This window comes from Miniopterus schreibersii (assembly GCF_964146895.1).
Source record: "Miniopterus schreibersii genome assembly, chromosome: 8".
Classification (NCBI taxonomy): Eukaryota; Metazoa; Chordata; class Mammalia; order Chiroptera; family Miniopteridae; genus Miniopterus; species Miniopterus schreibersii.
In genome coordinates, this window is record NC_138109.1 from 26903481 (window position 1) to 26917901 (window position 14421).

At 43.7% G+C, this 14421-nt stretch overlaps 1 protein-coding gene across 30 annotated transcripts in view; it reads right to left on the bottom strand.

Annotated features, from left to right (window-relative positions):
• Positions 1–14421, bottom strand: part of ERI3 (ERI1 exoribonuclease family member 3) — a 118794-nt gene that overhangs the window by 87910 nt on the left and 16463 nt on the right. For 22 of the 30 annotated variants that reach the window (XR_013999445.1, XR_013999446.1, XM_081145904.1 and 19 more), the window contains one exon: positions 579–695. The exons of the other annotated variants lie outside the window; for them this stretch is intronic. Coding sequence is in view for 20 of the 22 variants with exons in the window: in XM_081145904.1 (XP_081002030.1) it covers positions 579–695 (117 nt within the window). In the remaining 2 variants the exon portion in view is untranslated. The remainder of the gene's footprint in view (positions 1–578; positions 696–14421) is intronic. 30 annotated transcript variants of the gene reach the window in all.

The following is a 14421-nucleotide window of genomic DNA, read 5'->3' on the forward strand; positions in this document are numbered from 1 at the left end:
CTAATCTGCTGACAAGGTGGCTACGTACAGTACTGGCCTAGGACAAGGATAGGACATTTCAGCCTTGGCCAGGCTGTGCTCATGCCCCACTTGGATTGCCCTTCCCTTTCCTTGCTGATAGAGTGTGCTTCCCACAAACCCAACCAATGTTTCACATAGGGCCACTTTCCACAAGAACAGAGAAACATCATCAGAAAGCTAAGAAAGCCTGAACCTCTCCTTCTAAGAAGCTGAAATTTTCACCACTTGCCAAGGGACCCTACAGGAAATGAAACTGAAAAGAATCTGAGCCCCAGAAGCACCATCCTGTTCCTTGACTCCAAGTGTCCAGCCACCAGGAAGGGTAGGGATTACAAGGAAGGGAAAATGTTGGGGAAGCTGCGACAGATTGTGCCACTGCTTTCCCTGGGTCTCCAATGACCAGAGTGGCCCAAGTAGAGTAGCAGACTGTAAAGAGCCAACAGCTGGGTCCAACGTGCACCTGCCTTAACTACTGATAAGACTAACTTTCCCTGTATACCAATGATCCAAAAGCTCCTGCCCCAGTGGCCCTTGCTGCCAAGCTCTAGGGCCCTTACCTCTGTGCAGAAGGGAGTAAGCTGTGGATGGATTACGGGCTGGACATACATGTGAAAAGTAGACTCAATCTCCATGGTCCGGCCATTTAGCTTCAGGATGGGGAACTCGATGATTTCCTGGAATAGCAAAGACACTTCAAATAATAACTCAGAGTCAAGAATGAGGTAGTGTTTTGAACTCATTACCTCCTGCCAGGCCAAATCCAAGACTGAGTGAGATGGTGCTAACTGTTACAGTCCTAACCCTCCCACTATGAATATGCTCACAGGTTCCAGGGACTGGACTCATGCCCCATCCCCATTCCCCTTGTCTCTAAAAAGGCGAAGGAAGACAGTAGTGCAATCTGCCCCAGTTTTCCCAAGTGGTTCTCTAGCAAAGGCTTGCTCACTTGAGCCCCTAAAAGTCAGCCCCTCCTTCCCCTAACCAGGTCCCTGCCCTGGAAGGGGCCTGGATCTCCAGCCATATAGATAATTAGCCATCAGACCAATGCACAGCCTCCTGTATATCAATTAAAACAGAGCTGAGGAGTTTATTCATCAGTTTTTGCCAAAAAAGAAAGGAAAGAAGGAAGGAAGGAAGGAAGGAAGGAAGGAAGGAAGGAAGGAAGGAAGGAAGGAAGGAAGGAAGGAAGGAAGGAAGGAAAAGGAAAGGAAAGCCAAAGGGGATACTAAAGAGGGGAAAACTGAGTAAGAGTAATAAGAGCTGGTGCCTTCCACCTTTCTTTCAGGCATTAAGCCCTCCCCCCAGCTGGATCTCCCACCCCAAATTGCTTAACCAGACCTTCCCAGTCCACTGGAACGTAATGGAAGAGAAGGAGGAGTGACAATTTGTTTGGTGTCTCTAAGATTAATTTGTCTCCGTTATTTAATAGAGATGCACAGCACCAAGGTCCTGGTGTGCAAACAGGCTTGCAGAATGCTGGCTGTGCAGCAAGCCTCATACATCGCTCCTGGGAAGGGAGGAATGCACCAGAGGGGGGAGAGGGCAGGAGAGAGCACACACACACCAGAGAGAAGAGGGAAAGCAAGCAGAGAGAATAAAAAAAATTATTGCTTTTTAATATTCAAAAACAGTTTGCAAAATTTAATCAAAGCACAGGAAAAGCTAACATTTTTACCACTTTGACATTTTTATTAGCGCTTTCATAAATTTTTAAAACATGAATGGAATTAGTTTACAACACAAAAAAACTGCCCTGAAAACATCTGGAAGAGACAAATAGGAAATAATAAAAAAAATAAATAAAAGCAAAATCCTCTGAGTAAAATTAGCATGTGGAAAAGGCCTCCACTGCAGAGAGAGAGAGAGAGAGAGAGAGAGAGAGAAGGGGGGCTCTGCCCACTCAGTCGTCCCAGCAGTCAGTTCCAGTGGCATCCCTATCCCAAGTCCCCCACTCTGGAGAGGACCTTTCTAGCATCACTAAAATCAAGGCAAATTGGTTCTGTTCAGGGACAGCCTGGAAAAGCAGCAGTGAAGCTCTTGACACCTGACTACACTCAGGAAACAGGCACATGGAAAGGCAGGAGAAATGGCCAATCTCCTTGATACCCCAGGGCAGACAGGTATCCTTCCTCCAGCCCCCTAAACATACCCACTACTATTGGGCTTGTTTTCAAGCATCTATTTTTATCCAACACATTACAGCAGGATTGAAGAGCAAATCAAGCCAGTCAGATTTCATGTTGGAGAAATTCAAAGGTTCTGGTTGCCTGATCTCCCTGGGGTGACTCCCAAAGATAGGGAAGCTCACAGGAGCCCCCAAAATAGGAAGGGTAGAGAGGCTGCAATGCTGAAGCTGAAGGGGGGCAGAGAGGAGGCCCAGGCTGCTGCTTAGAATAGGTGATGCTTCTCTCAACACGCCCCCCAATTCCCTGGGCCTCTCATTCCCCACAATGCTCTACAAAACTGGCCAAGTGGAAGAGAGTGTTGTTAAAAAGCAAAATTGAGGCACATACACACATACAATATACATATTAGTTACCCTGAAAAATCAGATATCCAAGATCTCCAAGAGCTAACTCTGAGGTGGGGCTCATCTGAGCCACGCTCATCTGACTCTTCAATTTCAGATGTGTCCTTCATCTCCCACTAAGCAGAAAAAATATTTACCCAACAGAAAGAGCTCCATAGCCTGGTGAGTTCGGCTGCCCTGGTGTCTCAGGAAACAAATACAGCCAGTTCCTCAGTAACATTGTTAGCTGGGCCCACAATGAAATTTAACCTGTGACACAACTGTACTTTTCATTTAAACTTTCATTTCGAGAGAAGCAGTGTTTGGAGACCTGCAGTTTGTCCTGCTAATAAAGACAAGTGTTGGGACCTTTAAAGATGTCATTCATCTTTGGCTTTTATTAAATTCAATTTTCTTAAACCCGTGATACATTATGAAATTAGGAGTTGACATTCCTCTGGAAACAAAAATATCTATCAAACACAAATAGAAAAACCCCCTCTATTACCAAGAATTTATGGCTTAAAGTTGATCTCTTTCCACTTTTTTACATGCACATGGTTTGTTTTAGATATCTGAAATGTTATTATGGATCTAAATTTCATTAGTATTTATTATAAAATAGTAAGCGCTTCAGCTCCTGCTCTGACCAGCACCGAGTCAGCATCCCCAGTAGATTCTCTGAAAACTTGGCCTGTGGGTTTCCCCACTGCAGCTCCAACTTTCCTGCTGCTGGCTTCACCCCTGGGGAAATGGAACCAACCTAAGTGCTCACGCTCATTATTGCCCTCCTAGAGAGGAGGAACAAGCCAGCCTCAGCTCCAAGAAAAAAAAGGGGTAACTCAGAGAGGTTACCCCCAAATTATATGATGACCACATTAATTTCAAGAGCTTATGAAGATGTGCTTAAGTGCCAGCTTCTAGGGGCAGTTGCTTTGAGAATGAAAGTTATTCCTGTCCCTTCTCCTTTCCCCTCCCTCAATTTCATCATTCTTTTAGAATGATGAAAGAAGTCCCTTTTTAAAGGAATAGCTGAGTGTCTGCTTGTATAAAGGTAGCACCAGGAAGGAAAGAAGAACCAATTTGCATTTACCAGCCCCTTTTTCTTCTCTTATTAATAGTTTCACAATTCCTTACATTTGTATGTCATTTGAATTCAACTAAATCACCTGAGCATCTACTGTGTGAGGGACACTGAAGAGGCGTTGGAATGGGATTCAGAATTAAGATGTAGTCTCCACTTTGGAGAAGTCCACAGACTAGTGAGGAGAAAAGATACATTAACAAATAATGAACAACGCACTAAGATAAATATCTTAGTGGAGGAACATACCGACTGTTAGGCTTTTCAGTTTACAGTGTGCTTTCAAATATATTTTCTTATTTTACCCTTATTAATTCTGAAAGACGGGTCATATCATCATCATCATGAGGTCATAAAACAATGCTATTAAGCAACTACTATTTACCAGGTACGGGCTGGGTATGGACACAGATAAATGCAATGAGATGTGGCTCCTCTCTCTGAGGTGCTCAGAATCTGGGCAAGGGGTACCCCAACACCCTTGGAGACATGCAGAAAATGGAATCATTTCATTCCTTCCATCTATTGTTTACTATGTGGCAGATACTCTGCTAAATGCTAACAGGAATGATCTCATTGAATCCTCTAACAACTCATGAGGTGGGAATCATTATTACCTCTATTTTACAAATAAACTAAGGCCCCAAAAGAAGTTGTCACTTGCTCAAGGTTATACTGCTAATAAGGGACAGAGCTGGGACTCCAAATGGGGAAAAAGAGACTTAAAGAGAGTAGAACTAGAAGCTTTCAAAATCTGAAGGGTCAAGGAAGACCTGATTCTTTTAGTCTGAAAGGCTGTCTTTAGGGATCTCAGTCTACTATCTCCTAGTAAGAGAGACTGCTCTCAAGTTACCAGAGCAATAAATGTGGACTATCCAGGCAGCAAGTCCTAAGGACTACTACTGAACAGCCTCCACTATGGCTGCAGTGACACAGATGGCACTATGCTCTAAGCTTGGGGAGGGCAGAAACCATGAGCCTTCAGTTTGCATCACCAGCACTCAGCTCCACTCTAGCACGCAGACTTCACTCTCTCAACTTTTGGTAAGCACATGAAGGGGATGATAAATGGCAAGACAGAAAGGCCAAGCACGTGGCTCTAACAGAAACCACTCTGTTCTGACAGAGCTCTCCAGAGGAACAGAGAGGTGAAGTTTTCTACCTAAGGTGACAAAGCTAGAATTCAAACCTAGACATGGAATGCTCCAAAGCACTTTCTATCAGATCCCCTGCCTCTCATCTTTAAGTGGTTTCTCTTCCTCCCTCAACTGCTAAAAACCACCAATGTCCCAGTTTTCTGTTTGCTCAAACCAAGGGTTTCCTGGAACACAGGATTTTAGGGCTAAAATTGGGACAGTTCGTCACCCTACACCATCTAGAAGTTGCCTGCACCACTAAGTTGTCCGAGAGTAAAGCACCATAAACCCAAAAAGCTGATGGTGGATGGGAATTGGCCACAACTTGACAACTAAGGTCAAAGCCTTAGAACTTGGGTTTTTCAAAGTATCCATGGTACTAAACTGATTGTATGTCGTCTCCCTCAATAAAACGCCTGCTGCAAATCTTTTTTTTAGGGGAGGGAAGATAGAGAGGTAAAAAGGAAGCATCAAGTAAATATTCTTTTACCTTTTTAAGTGAGCAGAGGTTTAAGTTGGAGCCAAGATTCTAAATGCAGCTGCTTTCTAATTGCTCAACTAGGAATCCCAGAGATTTTCTTGATATACTGAGGACAAAACTGCAACAGCATTTCAAATGAAATTTCACACCCACAATCAGTAGATTACAAGAAATAAATGTGTAGATTGCTGATAGGGTATTCAAACTCCCTTCAACTAAAGTGTCTGTAGTGATAAGATTATAGTTGAAGATAGAACTATGACAAAAGGATTTTAAGCAGGAGGGACTTAGGTTAGACTGTTGGAATTTCTTGACAATGGGACAGAGGGTTTAACAGTGTAGCATTCTTACAGACTTTTTTTCCAAAGCACAGATTCTCCTTTGCCTGAGCTGATGGTTCTATGGTCCTATCTGAAATAAGGGAATGAGCAGATCATTTTTCATGGCTTCCCCCTCTCAACCTAGGAACTGGCATTTCCTCAATTTACAGACAGTAACAACTAATCTATCCCTTCCCTCCACCCTCTGAAGACAATTCCAAAGAGTGTGTGCCCCTGCACAGAAAGGTTTGATAAAATCCAAAAGCAACACCACACCACAAGGTAGAAAAAGTAGTATTTGGCAAAAACATGGGTTTTATCCAAATACTTGGTTTTTGGATAAAAGTCCCATGAATTGGCAGGTCCTTTCTCCAACAGATCAAAGAGCCTCCTGGTCAGGGTGAAGAGGGGAAGTTGAGAGGGAGAAGTAAGAGCTGAACTGGGCAATGAATGGGGAAAGGTTTGCTTAACAGTTTCTTCTTTGGGGGAAAAAAAGACATTTTATGCACAAGGAGCTTATTTCTTAAACAAACACTCGTGGTTTTGATTTACACCACAGCCTGCTCCTAAATAATTTATGGCGGGTTAAATTTATTGCCGAGCCCTGGCTGGCTGCAAATTCGAATTGCCAAATAATTAGATTTTAGGGCAAAGCTTATAAATTACCCGTCGATTTGTCCGGACTTGTTTGTCAGTTGCTTTGTGCTTCGGGTCATCTTTGGCATTTGGCTGTTTGGGTTTTAATTGCTGATTTACACTTTGACAGATGAGAGCTGATGCTCGAAGTTTCAGGACAAGGAAGGGTAAAAGAATTGGAGCTTTAAAAGGCTGATTTTTCACCTACACGTCCCTCTTTCCCCATCCCCACAGATTCCAAAGCAATTAAAACGTAGAAAAAAGGCTGAAAATGAATACCGCTATTTTTTTATTGGTGGAGGGGCACAGTGAATTATGATTTACTTTACTGAAATCTAAATTTTAAAAAAGTATATAATACCAATAAATGAAGGAAATCAGAAGTCTTAAAAACTGCATCCTCATCCAGGGGTGTGCATGCCCGTGTCTACCTCCCCATGCACATGACTCTCGATCAGTCCCAGTTCAAACATTTTTAGATATTCAATTGTAATAATTTCAGATATTAGTGGCCTCTGTGAAGCCGACCCTTCGGGGCAGCAAACAACCATATGATTTCTTTGTAGCTACCTGTATACATATATTTGTCAGGAATTAATTTAAACAAATCTCAGGTTGTGTGCAGGAGAGGCCCCCGGAGGCAGCACTAAGGGAGGGCATGGAAGTAGAAGGGTGTATCCCAATAGCTTACCATGAGGCTGTGAGTCAGAATAATACTAGTAGTAATTCTACTAACAAGAGCTGACACATATAGCTGTTACATGCCAGGCACTATTCTAAGCACTTAGATTTATCCTCCCAACAGTCCTATAAGATTGGTACTATTGTTAACCCCATTTTACCAATAAGGCAAGTGAGGCATAAAGAATACAAGTGCCTTGCCCAAGGCAAGCCATACTTCTAGTAGGTGGTGGAAACTAGGTTCAAATCCACAGAGTCCAATTCTGGAGTCCATGCTCTGAACCACTATGACATACAGCTTCTCATTTGAACAGAGTCTACCCAGCTCCCCTCACTTTGGAGGTCTAGATTCCACATTCTGGGACTTGGTCATATGCAGCCAAAGCCTGTTCAGTTAATCACCCAAAAAGGTGGGGATAAGTCATACAACATGCTTGAGACCACAAGATGAATCTAAGGCTTGGTTGGACAAAGCCCATTTTTCCGATCAATACAAATACTGTACTAAAGATCCATTAGCTGAGGTTGAAGAGGTAAGGGGTAAGTAACAGGCGATGAAGACAGGACCAGGCCCACTCAGGCAGACAGAGGGTTCTGATCAGGCAACTTGGATAAGAACCCAGAGAGGCTGGCTGGGCTTCAGGAGGCCTTGTTCAGGAACCCTATCCATAGCTCCAGGGGCTGCTGGTCTTATCACAGAAGACTGCATTCCCATGAGGTGCTTCATAGATTCCCTGTTCTCTGTCCATACCTGACGACGGCCAGATGCCAGGACAGGGAAATGGCTGTGCTAGCATGACAGATTTTGAAAATCACTGACCAGAAAGCAAGCAATATACAGACTGGCATCTGGCCCACAATGTGCTGAACACTTTTCTCACACATTGGCTCGTTTGATCCCACATCTCTGGAAGGCAGGCAGGAATTACTACCCTATTTTATAGAGGAGAAAGCTAAGGTAGTCAGTGGTTCTCAACACATGCTCTCTTCCCATCAACTGAGAACTTAATAGAAATGCAAGTTCCTCGCCTTTACCCCAGACTTTCTGAATCAGAAACCCTGAGGGTGGGCCAGCAATCTGTGCTTTAATAAGCCCTCAAGGTGATTCTGATGCTTGCCAAAGTTTGTGCAATATCCTGAGGCACTAAGCTGGGGACTCCTCGCTAACATCAGGAACTACCACATTTCACACCATCATCATCAACTTCCTGTAAGCCTCTCCCCCCACCCCCCCCACCCCCAGTATTGTCTCTCTAGTCATGTGAAAGTAGACCTTATCAAAATGTCATGTTTCATCCCATTCATCAGTCTGACTCCTCCATCCCCAACTACCTACCAGTCCCTTTCAACTGATCAGCTGGCCTTTCATTCAAATGCTGAAAAAAAATCCTGAACAATGCTGATAGTCCCTGGATTCCATTTCCAACACCACAATCTCAAGCCATGGCTCTGTTTCCATCTCACTTTTGGAGAGCAAGATGCCAAGCTTTCTAGCCAGTTATCATCCTATCTACATAATCATTACTACCTATCTCCCATAGGCCAATGGACAAACAGTTTATTAAACAGATCCTAGAGGAGTAACCACCTACATTGCCACTAAGGAACTCACCTATATCAATTCTCCCCAATAGAGATCTTCAGCTCAGAGTCCCCCATTTATAACCACCCTCGGTCCCACACTCCACTCCTTACTAAATCTCTTAGCACCATTGACTCCCAGGAGCTCACCAGTATCCACAGGAGCTATGAGCTATTTAAGAGCATGTTTCTCAAGCTCATTTCTTTCCCAGCACATGTAATGGCTACACCACCTAATTTCTCTCCATTCCCACCATCACCACCTCAGTTCAACCCACTAACATCTCTTTCAAATAATGCCTCCTAACCAGTTTCCATATGTCCATTTTCAACCCCCTGGAACACCTTCCCTTCCATTCTCATGAGCTCTGGCTTACAATGTCTATTTGTTTCTTCCTTCCCTCTCAACAATACATTCACACTTCCTATTCTGGCTCACCGACTTTGCCTCCAGCCTCACTGTGGACTCTGCATGTTCCTTTCCTTTTAGCAACTTCAGCATCTCCAACTAAGAGCCTCTGCCAGCATTTAGCATTCAGACCAGGCTTTGGCTAGAAGAACCTCCCCAGGACTAGACACTGACCATAGCACTAGAACAAAAGTGGAACCTCATGTAACAGATGTTTTGCTGCCCACAGACCAAGATCCTCCACTGGCCAACTATATACAGGAATGGGACCAAAACAGCAGCCCATCTCACCTTCAGACTGAAAGCTTCCCTGTTGTCTGTCTCTCCCTCCAGAGTCTACTTACCTCCTTTCTGATTCTCCCAGCACCTAATAGGGCTTTGCCCATGGCAGCACTCAGTACACACAAACCCTTCTCTGCCTGTCCCAGCCTGCTTACCCTTCTGCTGCAGACCTGCCAGCCTGGGGGGCTCCTGTCAATCAGGGAACACTCTTATTTCAGGCTTTTAGGCTATGACTCAATTTTCACAGCTAGAGCTCAAAACATCACATAAATGTGTGACTGTGGGGGCTTTTTAAGTATTTGAACACCCAGGATAAGAGAATAAAAAATAATCATCTCAATGGCATCTTAATCAAAATGATGCAGGATCCTTTGTCCCGACAAGACACAGAGATGGAGAAAACGTCTCCTAACATCAGTTTCCACATGTCAAACAACTGAGATCAGTCTACAAAGTAAGAAATGTAATCAATACTGGGGAGAAAGAAGCAAGACAGGATGGGGGGGCAGGGAAAAATGAAGTCTGTGGACTTACCATAACTACTCCTTTGGATTTCACTTCCCCACTACCCCTTCCTGACCTACTGGCTTTCTCTCTATGGCTTTGTACCTATTGTGGCTGCTCAGAGGGAGAGCTCAACTCCCCCCCCACACACGTGTTCCAGTCATCTCCGAAGTAGCAAATCCTCCCTAGTTACCCAGGCCTCCTGCGTCTTCATTAATCCTTCCTTTACCACTGTTTATCTGTTTGAGGGGTACAAACCTCCCTAATCAATGGAAGGTGGGTCTTCCCAAGGCATGCTTAGCAGATCCAGATCCAAACAGTCAGTACTTCTGGAGGTGGGGGCGGGGTGTCATGTCATTCTCTAGTCCTTGCCTCTTTCTAGAGACCTAGCAGCCTAATTCAGTGCTGCCTTCAATGGCAGCTGAGGTATCAGATGAAACCTCCATGAGGATGCCTGAAGGCCTCAGGTCACATATTTCTACACTGACCTTCACCCTTTTTGCCCACACTTTATTGGCTAAAATTCTCTTAAACCTCTTCTCAGGCAGAGCATCCCAATAAGACCTTCTAGCTTGAATGTGAGAAATACCATGTAACTGACACAAATAAACCTACTAACCAAATGGTAAAATATTTGCTGGTTTAAAGTCTTCATCCTCCCTCTTCCTCATTTTCAATGTTCCCACAAACAAGTCTGCAATCCAGGTCAGTTTTTTCCAGACTTAGGTCAATTCCTCCTGGCTAAGTCTGTGAGCACCTTCTACAAAAGTTCTGAGAAGCCTCAGACCTACTAGGCCCTCTCTAGTCTCCTAGGTTTCTTACCAGGAAGCCTATGAGACGCTTCCCTACACTGACAGTAGGGTTGATCAATCCCCTCCTTTGTGTCCTACTGTACCAAGTACTTATCTATGTGATAGTAGTTATCATACTGCTAAACAGTATCTACTCTCCTCAAATATGAGCTCCTTGAGGGTAAGGACCATTTTCTACTTATCTTTATATCCTCAGCATCTAACACAGAGCTTGAAGTTACTATCCAAAGAATAAAAAGAGGCCTTTTCACTGCCTCTTAAGGTGATTACAATAAGGTCCTCCCCATTCCTTTGCCCACTTCGTTGGTTTTGTCATGTCCAACAAAAAACGTAAAAGGCAGCTCAGTGTCACCGTTAGTTTATAGTCCCTGATTTCATTCATCATTTATCAATGGCCCTATTCTTTAGAGCTCTTCCCCACCACCAACCTTAGCCCAGTGTCTAACAAAATCTGCATTCCAACAGCTGTCTCAGTCTTGGGGAGGCCACCAGGATAATAGGCTGGGAGTAGGGGGGAGAATGCTTCTTGATTTGCACTAAATTATGTGGTGATTTTGTTACCAGTGACCCAGTGCTCTCCAAGGAAAGTTCCTCATCCCACCCCTAGGCAACTCCATAGCCTAACTACACACCATGGCAGCTTAAAGGTAGAGGGTAGAGAAGAGCGGAGCAAACAAACCCACTTCGATCATGTAACACCACCATGCACAACTTCTCCACTCCCCGAGATGTATGTTTTGCTTTTACATTGCTATGTCTGCTCCAAATAAAGAAGGGCTCTTCAGCTTTCACATAAGGTTACAACAGGGCCAAGAAACGGACACAGCAAATGCTTGTTCCCATTCAAGGAGCAGTAGGGAGGAGTCACAGTGAGAATCAGGGGGAGGCCCATCCCTATGAGGGACCACCAGGAAACAGCAGGTGGAGGAGGGGGGCTTTGGGAGGGGGAGGAGAAAGCACTACATTTACGGAGGCAGCAACAAAAAGGACAAAAGGGGCCAGTGAGCTGCCCCATTCCCACCACCATCACTGGTCACCAATAGAGGAATTCATTTATAGTGACCCTAGAAGAAGAGATATGTTAAAGCAGAGATATAACTAAAAAGAGAGGCAATAATTGGTCTGATGGGCAGGGGGAAAATTATTCCAGGAGTTGGGAGCCTATGCAAGAACACTTACGGCTTACATAGTCGTCATAACTCAGCGCCCTCAAGCATTTTGTGCTCTGCTTATGGTGTTAACTTTAATGTCTTAACATATAACACCATCCGCACTAACACAAAATACGACACACGCCAGATGAGGCTGAGTTATAGTTGCTGTGGGAAGCATAACTTTGAATTTCCTGATTTTGGTGCATTTAATCTCAACCATAATGTTACATTAACGTCGGTTTTGCATTTCATTTCCCAGTTTAGAAGAATAGCGTCAGTGCCTTCGCCTGTCTGTACAGAAAAAAGTGCAGGCTGACTGGGGCCACAGGCAGACAGATCACAACCCAACAACTGAGCCTCCTGCTAAAAAACCTGGCCCGACCCCTCCCACTTGGAGGAACTGCAGCCAAGACAAGTGAGTGAGGAGGAAACAGTGGGTTCTTTTCCTAGGGAACTGCCTTTCTGTCTACTTGTGTGTGCAGGAATCAAGAGCAGAGAGAAGGAGAAGCTGAATACAGAGCAAGAACAGTATGTGTGTATTGGGTGGGGGCGTTACAGGGTAGGGGGATCCTTCCTTTCAGCCTTAAATGGAGAAAGGAATCAATATAGTTTAGTTGTAGGAATCTTAACCAATTTCCTATAAAGTTTTCCAAAATGTCTCTCACAAAAGACTAACACTGATGTGCCAGCTCTAAGTCATACTGAAATTCTTCAAATGCCTCTCTTCTATATTACTTCTTCTCATGTCACCATCAACCCTCCCCTTCCAAAATAACCCAGCACCTGGACAATTTTCTATAAAAAAGAAACTCCTTTGCTCATAGTTCTAACTCAAAATGCAGATGCCTCTTTAAGGTTTCCTTTAAAAAAAAAAAAAAGGCCCTGTGGACAAAGACCAAACACTAAAAAAATACCCGATCCCAAAGGTCATCTTTCTCCAAAGTTACTGACACTTGAACACAAGACGAGAAGGACAACAGTCAGCAGGGGGCTACAGAGCAGTGAGAAAAAAACTATACCCAGGAGGCAGATGGATGGCCAAACGGAACTCAGGGGGGGAGGGTAGGCAGCAGCCAGAACCTCCCATTTCCAGATAAGGAGAGCTGGGCTGCCCTATCCCTGGCTATCAGGAAAGGTCGGGTTACTTCCTCCGCCCCTCTTGCGGTGGCCTATACCTCCTTTTCCTCATTTACATATGTTTTGGTCTTTTCTGAACACTGAGGTGGTGAGAGAACTGCCTGCAGGTTAAAGATACACAATGTAGAATCCCACCAAAGCTTTCAGGCTGCTCCCTGGGCCTGGAGGTCACAACCACCACCATTCCAAGCACATCCACACCAAAATGAGCAACATGAACCTCTGCTAACAGGATAAAGGAGCCATGATTCTCCCACACCAGACAAAAACCTACTTTCATATCAGGAAATAATTCCTAAAGCAAGAAAGAAATCATATTCCTCAAATTTAGAGTCTATAAAACATTTTAAACCACCTAAATTAAAATTTAAGTGAAAAAAATGTTTTCAAATGGAAAAAGTCTCTTATTCAACCAATACCTATTATGTTAATCTGAATCAAAACATGTAAAACAAAATGAGTGCAAAAACCAGAAAGTGAAAGCCTATTACTGGCAAACAGACCACTCCAGTTTCACCTAACTGAACAAAGTACAAAAATAAACAGCAAAAATGATGACAAATGGAAAATACCACATTTTACCATGTTTATAACCAATACTGTTACTCACCCAAGAACAACAGGGCTTACACCTGTTAGTTTTTCATAGTGGCATTCCTTTAGGATAGTCCCAGTAAGTTGATTCAGGGACTTCTGAAAATGAGAGACAGATGAGAGAAAAACCCAATGCCAAGCCTTCAGATAGGCCCTGTACCAAAATTTGTTTCGGTCTCCTACCTAACTGAGGGGTATGACACACTCCCATAAGAATCAGAAGTTGTGCTATGCAGAGGCCTTAAGTATTGAAAGCTCCTAGAAGCCAGGCAGGAGGGGAGCTGGATGGTTCTGATTCACAGTCCCAAGCCCATTCCAGGAGGCATGCAGACCTGCCCATAAAGTCTGTGTCAAGTGGACAGCCATCAAGCCATCTGAGAAAGCACTAGGGAAGGCTGATCTAACTAGCACACCATTTTCTAGTCCTTTTACTGTATCTTCTAAAAGTTCATTCTCACCCAAAAATCTCAATCTTTCCTACTTCCATTTAAATTCATTTCTTTTTTTGTCCATATTAAAATAAAGAGCAAATTATTTTCACACTCTTAGGAACAATTACTTCCCACATCATAAATTTATTTAGTCTGAACAAGAAATCAGTCACTAAAACCTTATTCATTTTTTTTTCTTCCTAAGTCTTATTTATGTGTTTCTTATGTTTTTATTTCTCTTATCCTGAGCTTTTCTAACTTCTCCACTGACCTTGTTGACCAGAAGATGAAAATAGCACAGAAGCTCTAATGAGAACCTGAACTATGATGAACTCAGTGGAAGGATGCTGTCCTATCTGGGACTGACAACTTCTTCAGTCCATCTTCCAAACTTTCTCTGAATCTTTTCACGATCCTGTTACCTGCAAACTTTAGGAAATATATATATATTTTTTTTAAAGAGGAAGATGGGGCCTTTAAGTTGCCACTAACAATAAGTTTCTCTTGAGCTGCCCATCCCTTTCCAGGGGCTGGTTTGATGGGTAGTCCAGCGGAGCTGCCTGGCCCCAAACTCACTCTCCTACCTGTTGATCACAGCATTGTAGAGGCTTAATGAAGTAGAGATGCATTACATTTATCACTTGCCCTA